The 10,041-nt window shown below is 50.6% G+C and overlaps 1 protein-coding gene across 1 annotated transcript in view; it reads right to left on the reverse strand.

Annotated features, from left to right (window-relative positions):
* Mthfd1l (methylenetetrahydrofolate dehydrogenase (NADP+ dependent) 1 like) overlaps positions 1 to 7,840 on the reverse strand; it is a 233,366-nt gene extending 225,526 nt beyond the window's left edge. Inside the window, exon 1 of the mRNA XM_045158475.1 lies at positions 7,665 to 7,840. Coding sequence (XP_045014410.1) covers positions 7,665 to 7,840 — 176 coding nt within the window. The remainder of the gene's footprint in view (positions 1 to 7,664) is intronic.
* Between the last annotated feature and the right edge of the window lie 2,201 nt (positions 7,841 to 10,041).

The raw sequence follows: 10,041 nt of genomic DNA on the forward strand, positions 1-10,041 counted from the left end.
TCGAGGCTCAGTTCCCCAGGTCCCACGTTAGCCAGATGCACAAGGGGGCGCACGCGTCTGGAGTTTGTTTGCAGAGGCTGGAAGCCCTGACGCGCCCATTCTCTCTCTCTCTCTCCCTCTATCTGTCTTTCTCTCTGTGTCTGTCGCTCTCAAATAAATAAATTAAAAAAAAAAAAAAAGCATACCTGTAACCCCCCAGTCTGTGGGGGCTGGAGGCAGGAAACATCGCCGGGACTTGCTGACCAATGGTAACTCAGGGGTGAAGGAGACCCAGGTTCAAGGAAACAACCAGATTAGCGATGCGAGACAAACACTCTGCGTCCTACCCCAATCTCAGCATGCACATGCATGGGTTTTACACCTGCGCACACACGTACACCCTGAACACACACATGTGCACACATGCGCATGCGAAACATATATATAAGAGGTGAAATGGGTTCATACTGTCAACGCGATGATGGAAAGGAGGGGTGTGCACCCACATCCGTCTTGCCCTTCTACCTTCAGCCATGTTGGGAGGCAGCAAGATGCCAGCACCTTGGCATTGACTTCTAAGCCAGCAGAACTGTGGGGAGCATATCTTAGATAGTGGAATGCTTTAGACTACCGTTGCCTTGTCATAAGTCACTCAGAAATATCCATCCAAAGGAAAACAACAGGGGGCTGGAGAGATGGCTTAGCGGTTAAGACATTTGCCTGCAAAGCCAGAGAAGCCCGGTTCGACTCTCCAGGACCCATGTAAGCCAGCTGCACAAGGGGCACATGCATCTGGAGTTCGTTTACAATGGCTGGAGGCCCTGGCGTGCCCATTTTTTTTCTCTCTCTCCCCCTCTGCTTCTTTCCCTCTCAAATAAATAAAATATTTTTTTAAAAAAGGAAAACAGGGCTGGAGAGATGGCTTAGTGGTTAAGCGCTTGCCTGTGAAGCCTACGGACCCCGGTTCGAGGCTCGGTTCCCCAGGTCCCACGTTAGCCAGATGCACAAGGGGGCGCACGCGTCTGGAGTTCGTTTGCAGAGGCTGGAAGCCCTGGCGTGCCCATTCTCTCTCTCTCCCTCTATCTGTCTTTTTCTCTGTGTCTGTCACTCTCAAATAAATAAAAAATGAACAAAAAATATTTAAAAAAGGAAAACAACAGGGCTGGGGGGAAGGCTCAGTGATTAAAGCACTTCTTTGCAAAACTTGACGGCCCTAGTTCAAATTCCCAGTACCCATGGAAAGCCAGAAGCACAAAGTGGTTCATGCTTCTGGAGTTCTGTTTGTAGCAGCAGGAGGCCTGGGCTAGAATGAGACCAAACTTCCAAAAACCAAAAAAAAAAAGGAGAGAGAGAGACAGACAATGGGTGTGCCAAGGTCTCCAGCCACACTGCAAATGAACTCCAGACGTGTGCGCCCCCTCTTGCATCTGCATCTGGCTAACGTGGGTCTGGGGGAATCGAGCCTTGAACCAAAAAAAATTTTTTTTAAACTCTGGAACTGTGAGGGGCCACTGGCACAACATACCCTAACCTCCGCCAGGCTCCTAAGGCCCCTCTGCTGCCCAGCCCAGGGGCCGCTCACACCTCATCACGTGCGCTGCCACCGACCATCCTACGCCGAGGCACATCTCATTCAATGCACGCTTCACAGCACTGAGTCTAGACCTTCATTCTCTCTGCCCGGCCGGTCACCTCGGCAGTCACCACCTGGATGCGCACCATCTGCGCGTTCGTGTAGCGAGGAAACAGAGCTGCGGCCTGTCTTTACAGCCATAAAGGCGAGGAAGGTGGATTAGTGACCTGACGAGAAAGGAACACGGCTCTGGCCGCCTTCTTTTATGTGTGAGCGCAGGTGCGTGTGCACCTGGAGGTCAAGGAAAGCCGGGGGGGGGGGGGGGCGCGGGCGGGGGGAGGATGGCCCTTGCATTCCCTTGGCTTCTGGTAGGCTCTCTTCATAGTTACTCTGCCAGACAGGCTGGCCTGGGAGATTTGAGGGATTCTCTTGTTGCCATGAGTTCGAGGCCACCCTGAGACTACATAGTACATTCCAGGTCATCCTGGGCTAGAGCAAGACCCTACTCGGAAAAAAAAACCCAGCTTGGAGGGTGGCTTAGTGGTTAAGGTGTTTGCCTGCAAAGCCAAAGGACCCAGGTTCAATTCCCCAGGACCCACGTTAGCCAGATGCACAAGGGGTGTACTCATGGGGAGTTCGTTTGCAGTGGCTGGAGGCCCTGGCGCGCCCGTTTGTGCTCGCTCTCTCTCTTCCCCTCTTTCTCTGTCAAATAAAAAATAAAATAAAATAAAATGTCATCTTTAAAAACAAACAACAAACAAGCTGGGTGTGGGGGCGCACGCCTTTAATCCCAGCACTCGGGAGGCAGAGGTAGGAGGATCACCATGATTTCGAGGCCACCCTGAGACTCCATAGTGAATTCCAGGTCAGCCTGGGCTAGAGTGAGACCCCTACCTTGAAAGACAAAAATAAATAAATAAATAAATAATAATAAACCACACACAAAAACCAAACCAAAAAACTGGGGTTACAGGTGTCTGTGTCCACACTCAATTTTTTTTTAATTTTTTTTGTTCATTTTTATTTGCTTATTTGAGAGTGACAGAGAAAGAGGCAGATAGAGAGAGTGAGATTGAGAATGGGCGCGCCAGGGCTTCCAGCCACTGCAAACAAACTCCAGACGCGTGCACCCCCTTGTGCATCTGGCTAACGTGGGTCCTGGTGAATCGAGCCTCGAACCAGGGTCCTTAGGCTTCACAGGCAAGCGCTTAACCGCAAAGCCATCTCTCCAGCCCCAATTTTTTTTTTTTATTAACAACTTCCATGACTATAGAAACCTCCATGGTAACGCCCTCCCTCCCCCCACTTTCCCCACTGAAACTCCATTCTCCATTATATGGCGTCCCCCTCTCTGTCTCTCTTTTATTTTGATGTCATGATCTTTTCCTCCTATTATGATGCTCTTGTGTAGGTAGTGTCAGGTACACACTCAATTTTTATTTATTTATTTATTTATTTGAGAGTGATAGAGAAAGAGGCAGAGAGAGAGAGACAGAGAGAATGGGCACGCCAGGTCCTCCAGCCACTGCAAACGAACTCCAGACGCGTGCGCCCCTTTGTGCATCTGGCTAACGCGGGTCCTTGGGAATCGAGCCTCGAACTGGGGTCCTTTGGCTTCACAGGTCCTTAGGCTTAACTACTAAACCATCTCTCCAGCCCACACACTCAATTTTTTATGTAGGTACTGGGGACTGAACCTGGGCCTGCTCGGGTCTTCAAACTTGCATGGGAAGTGCTCTGATCCTCTAAGCTATGTCCACAACTCCCAGTCTCTTTATTTTCAGTGCCTGTCAATACTTCTGGGTTGTTTTTTTTTCCCTTCATATGACCACGCTGTGTGTCATAAGAATGGAAGTCAGGGATGCAGTGTTCTTTTTAAAAGTTCAGGCCATTCTTGCCTCTAGGTGTATGAGTCACCATCCCACTACTCTTACAAAGCATCTGAGATAATTACCCTATAAAAAGAAAAGGTTTCTTCTAGCTAGCAGTCTCGGAGGTGTTCTTGTCAAGATCTGGCTCTGGGCATGTGGCAAAGGCAGCCCATTGTCATGGGAGTGCGCATCAGAGCAGAACTGGAGAGAAGGGAGTGTGCGCACAGCAGACAATGAAACTCAAGCAGCATGACCCCAGTGACCCAAAGACCTTCACAGGACGCCCCAGGGTACCTTCAGGAACACCACCATCCTGCAGACCAAACTTATTTATCTATTTACTTATTTAGGGAGAGAGACAGACAGGCACACAGAGAACGAGAGTATAGGCGCACCAGGGCCTCTCGCGACTGAAAACACACTCCAGACTCATGCGCCCCATTGCACATTTGGCGTCAGGTGGATATGGGGAATTGAACCCAGTGCTGGCAGGCTCTGCAAGCAAGTGCCTGCAGCCACTGAGCCGTCTCCTCAGCCCCAAACCTTCAGCATATGAAATCTCAGGGAACATTCAACACCCAGGCTGTAACGGTGACGGTGGGTTTCCATGAAACCCACACCCTAGGTTTTGAAGCAGATGCCTTGTGGATGCTACCAGATGCCACTGCAAGGGTGGCACACAACAGCCAGCCAGCAGGCACGGTGTTTCCATTTTACAGGCGAAGACACTGAGTCACAGAGGCTGCCCAAGCTCTCGTACCTGAGTGGGACCTCATGTGGCAAACAGAGGGCTTCTGACTCCTAACCACCACTCCATGTTGCCAGGAGTCATGTATACCCCACTTTCCTGTAGTTTAGAACTGAAACAGCCCACGAGCTCAGAATGCCCTTACTTTTTTTCTTTTTTTTTTTTGGTTTTTTGAGGTAGGGTCTCACTCTGGCCCAGGCTGACCTGGAATTCACTATGTAGTCTCGGGGTGGCCTCGAACTCTCGGCGATCCTCCTACCTCTGCCTTCCAAGTGCTGGGATTAAAGGCATGTGTCACCACACCTGGCCTTGCCCTTACATTTTTAAACTGAAAAAATCAACAGTATTTCATAGCATGTTCACATGCTATGAAATTCAAATTCCATAAAGACATGTTAAATTTTATTTATTTATTATTTTCATTTATGTATTTGGGTGAGAGAAAGAGGCAGAGAGAGAGAGAGAGTGAATGGGTGCACCAGGGCCTCCAGCCACTGCAAAACAACTCCACACACGTGTCATCTTGTGCATCTGGAGTGGGTCCTGGGGAATCAAACCTGGGTCCTTTGGCTTTGCAGGCAAGTGTCTTAACCGCTAAGCATCTCTCCAGCCTGAATTTTATTTTTAAAAATTGTGAAAAATTGCCAGTCGTAGTTGCACATGCCTTTAATCCCAGAGGCAGAGGTAGGAGGATCGCCATGAGTTCAAAGCCACCCCTGAGACTATAATAGTGAATTCCAGGTCAGCCTGAGCTAGAGTGAGACCCTACCTCAGGGGAAAAAAAATTGTGAAAAATAACTTTTTCTTGTTATAACAGTACCTATGCAATATTTTGCTTCTTGGTCCACTAGAACTAAAATGATTTTACCTGGCCCACTGCACAGTTTGTAGACACTGTCCAGACTATTGTAAAAACAAAACAAACAAACAAACAAAAAAACTAGCTAAACCTAATGGTGTAATGGCACATGCCTATACAATACCAGCACTTTGGAGGTGGAGGCCAATAGTTCAAATTCAACCTGAGCTACATAGTAAGTTTGAGACCAGCCTGGTGTACCTGAGACCCTGTTTCAAAAATATAATAGCTAGGGCTGGGGGAGATGTCTCAGCAGCTAAAGGCACTTGGTTGCAAAGCCTGCTGGCCCAGGTTCAATTCCCTGGTACCCACATAAAGCAGGATGCAAAATGGTGCGTGCACCTGAGATCCCAACGCATCTAGGACAATGAGATCCGGAGCCAGGAGAACAGTCTGCCATTCCGCAGTCTGGCATTGCATTTGCAGTGGCTAGAGACCTTGTCTCAAAGAAGGTGGAACACAGATTAAGTTTAAGTTGTCCTCTGGCCTCCACATGACTCTACCCCACACACAAATAAGTTAGTAAAAATATACAATAATAATGACAGCTATTATTTGTTCAGGGCTGTGTCAGTTCCCAGATTAGGCTTTTTTTTTTTTTTAATGTTCTCTCATTTACTTATTTCCATGGCTCCTTGAGGCAGAAACTGTTGCTGTGCCCATTTTCCTGAGGGAATTAGTTAGGGGCGCACAGTACAGTGGAATCTAGAAGCCTCTTACTGGTCATTGTCTAAGAACACCCTGGATTTAAAGCATGAAACATGCATGCAGGGAAGCCCTTAGGTGGGCTGGAGAGATGGCTTAGTGGTTAAGGGATTTGCCTGCAAAGCTTAAGGACTCAGGTTCGATTCTCCAGGTCCCATGTAAGCCAGATGCACATGGTGGCACATGCAGCTGGAGTTCATTTGCAGCGGCGAGAGGCCCTGACATGCCCATTCTCATTCTCACTCTCTCTCTCTGTCTCTAATAAATAAATAAAAAGAATAAGCCCTTAGGTGATATGGATTCATTCATTCATCATAAATGTAACCCATGATCTGACTCTTGAGTTAAGAGGTCTGTGCCAAGAGGGTAAGCCAAACAGGAAATGAATAAAGGTAATGGTGAGTCTATCTGGAAAATAAAACAGGATGTGGTGAGGGGAGGGTCGCTGGAACCCGCCCCTCCCCCCATGCTGACTTCAGGGCCTAACCTACTAAAACTGACATTCAGCTGTATGGTTAAACATCTTTTTTTCTTTTTCCTTTTGGTTTTTTTGAAGTAAGGTCTGTCTGTAGCCCAGGCTGACGTAGAATTCATTGTGTAGACTTAGGCCGGCCTCGAACTCACAGCGATCCTCCTAGCTCTGCCTCCTGAGTGCTGGGATTAAAGGCATGCACAAGCACACCTGGATGTATGGTTAAAATTAATTGAATGACCCAAAGTAAATCGAACGTCCCTTAGGCCCATAGCCACTTTATGAAGAGCTTGGTAAACCATCGCTGTGGAGGGGAGAGAAGAAACGAGACTGAAAGGCAGACGTGGTGGGAACTGACCCACGTTAGCCAGCTGCACAAGGGGGCGCACGTGTCTGGAGTTCGTTTGCAGTGAGTGGCTGGAGGCCCTGGCGTGCCTATTCTCTCTCCCTCTTTCTGTGTTAAATAAAATTCAAACAAACAACAACAAAACAAAAACAAACAAAAAAAAAAAAAACAAACAGTAGGAGCCGGGCATGGTGGCGCACGCCTTTAATCCCAGCACTCGGGAGGTAGAGGTAGGAGGATTGCCATGAGTTCGAGGCCACCCTGAGACTCCATAGTGAATTCCAGGTCAGCCTGGGCTTCAGTGAGACCCTACCTCGAAAAACCAAAACCAAAACCAAACAAAAACCAGTAGGTGAGGGGCAGCGTGCCCAGACAAACAGCCTCCTGGGACTCGATGTTAAGAGACTAGGAAGGGTTTTCCCGCCACCTCCTGGTGGGTCCCGAGCGCGTCACTTCTCCACGCGGGACCTGAACCAGGTCTCCCAGGCTGCGGCCGAAGGCAGAGAACCCGGCAGCCCGGTGTGTGCGGAGGGGACATCAGCCACCGGTCTGCACCGTTTACCGCTGGGGTTCGGAAAAGAACTCAAACAGAGCTGCTCCCGCGGCGAGGCTGGGGGCGTTCTGCCGGGCCTGGGCTCCACGTTCCCGGTTCCCGGGGCAGGGGGCGCATCCCTTAGTGGCCTGGGGCTTCCCGTTAGCCGAGTGGGGAGGGACAGGGTGGCTCCTCCCGGCCGGGTCCCCGCCCTGGGCCGCGCCGCCCCTTTCCCGTCGCAGCCACGCCCGGCGCGGTTGCATCAGAGCCGGCGGCGCACGTGGAGCGGGGCGTGCGGTCCGTGCCCCGCGCGCCGGCCGGGGATGCCCGCGCTCCCCAGGCGCGCCGCGCTCCCTCTCCTGCACGCAGACCTCCAGCAAGTTGCCACTCGTGGCTTTCGGTTCCAGCCGTGCGACAGAAAAATTTAAAATAAAATAAAAATAAGACCGATTCCCCGGGTGGGGGGAGGGATTGGGGAGGGTCTCTGCAGATAGCAATCGGGTACCCCATCCCCAGGGTCCCTTGGGCCGGGGTGATGGGGAAGGACGCGGCGCGCAGGGCGATCGCGGATAGTCTTACCTGACGATGGAATCCCGCGCCGGAGGCTCCGGGCTGTTCGGGCCGAGACTGCCGAAGGCCTGGCCAGCCCGCAGCCGCCACTGCCCGCCGCGCGGTGGCCCCGGGTAGCTGCCGTAGCGACAGAGCGCGCGCGGGCGGCAGAGCTGGCGCACGGCGGCGGGCAGGCGGGCGCTCATGGTGCTCCGGCGGCGCGGAGAGGCGGCGGTGCCAACTTCCTCCCGGGGGCCGGCGCCAGACCAGATGCACACCGGCCGGTAACGGGCCAGAGGCTGGAATGACCAACCTCTCTTCCTCCTCCTCCAACTCCTCGGTGGAGCCCAGACCCGTAGAGGGCACTGCACCTAGGGCCCGTGACGTGGGCAGGGCGGGGGCCTGCGGGGAACCTACAAGACTAGGGCAGTAGGCTTTCTTTCTGGCTCTTGGCACCCGAAGCATTCAAGTCAGAGGAGGCGGGGCATCGGGGTGGGGCAGGGCGGGGAGGGGGGCGGTGGGAAGTCAACCCCTGTCCGGAGACTGTAGACACCCGGCTGAGCCCGGTGGTTTGTCTCGGTCTACCAATGGCATTGCAAGTGGCTGTGACTCCCAGTTTAGACCGGAGACCACAGGTATTCATTATGCAAGAGGTGGCCTCGGGGTATAAGAGGTGGGTCTGGGACTGGCCCAGCTGGCTTTGTGGCCTCGGGCACGTTAATCTCTTTATCCCTTCCTGTTTCTTCAGGCCTTGCCCAATTTACAGCCTTACTGGGTTGCTGATGCCCAAATAAAGTGACCCTGCGATTCTAACGTTACAGTTAATAATCCCCATTATAGAATCGGAACAAGATGGTAACTTTTTGGTGTAACTTTGTACTCATCTAGGTACGAGTTTAATCCCTCCCGAGCTGGAGACAGTTTTTCTGTGTGCTAACGCTGCGCTGGGAGGCTTATGGGAGGGTGTGCCCCATTTAAGCCCAACACACACTTTAAAAATTGAGTCTTGGTGGCGCACACGCCTCTGATCCCAGCACTTGGGAGGCAGAGGTAGGAGGATCGCCATGAGTTCGAGGCCACCCTGAGAGTACAGAGCTAATTCCAGATCAGCCTGAGCTAGAGAGAGACGCTACCTCACTCTAAAATAAAAAACAAACAAACAAACAAACAAATTGAGTCGTATTGACTCATTTTCCAACCAGGGGAACCCGAGGGGGAGGGCAGAGAACCAAGATGGCTTATTGTCCCTGCTGTGGCCTCGCCTGGCTCTAACTGTTCATCTTACACCATCATCATTTCTCATGGTAGGATGATGACCACTTAGGACATAATTTTGAAGCAGCTAAAAATAGTTGACATTTTCATAACTCCGCAGGGGGTAGCTCTGCCACCATTGTACAAAGTGTCACAATTTGTATTTTGTATAAGCAAATACGTATGAAAACAAATCTCGACTCACCCTAGTGCTATTATGATCTTGAGCAAGTCTTATTATCCTTGGCTGGGGAGAGGGAGTCTGTTTGTCTCATTTGTAAAACGGCGACATCATAAACGCATTGAATACTGCCACCAGCCACTGGTCACAAAGTTAAAGTTTACCCAGGTCTTTCTGGAAGGGCCAAATCCATTTGGGGATGCTTAAAAGACTCAGAGACCAAAATGATCCCATTTGCGTAAAATGTCCAAAAAGGCAAATGTGGAGAAATAAAGTATAGTCATGATTGCATAAGGCATAGTGATTACAGAAGACTTTAATCCCAGCACTTGGGAGGCAGAAGTAGGAGGATCACCATGAGTTCAAGGCCACCCTGAATACCTAGTGAATTCCAGGTCAGACTGAGCTAGAGTGAGACCCTACCTTGAAAAACAAAAACAAACAACCAACAGAAAAAGAATAGTGATTACAGGGTATGGCGGGGGGGGGGGGGGGGGGGGTTCAGGAAGGATAGGGCAGTCAGGAGGAGAGAGCCAAGGAAGGGTCTGGTCTGAGATTGCTTTCCCGAATAATGAAAAATGTTCTAAAATTGCGATGGTTATAAAACTATGAGATGGTTTAGTGAGTAAGGTGCTTGCCTAAAAGCCAAAGGACACAGGTTCGATTCCCCAGGACCCGCATAAGCCAGATGCACAAGGTGGCGTATGTGTCTGGAGTTCCTTTGTAGTGGCTAGGGACCCTGGTGCGCCCATTCTGTATCTGCCCCCCTCTCTCTCTCTTAAATAAAAATAAATAAATAAAATACAAAAAATATTAATAAAAGCAAGATGACTCTAGCTGCTGCCAATGAACTCCAAACGCATATACCAGGTTGTTCATCTGTCTTTATGTGGGTACTGAGAAGTCAAACCCAGACTATCAGTCTTTGCAGGCAAGTGCCTTCACCACTGAGCCACCTCTCCAGTCTCATTA

Source organism: Jaculus jaculus, chromosome 9 (genome assembly GCF_020740685.1).
Source record: "Jaculus jaculus isolate mJacJac1 chromosome 9, mJacJac1.mat.Y.cur, whole genome shotgun sequence".
Taxonomy (NCBI): Eukaryota; Metazoa; Chordata; class Mammalia; order Rodentia; family Dipodidae; genus Jaculus; species Jaculus jaculus.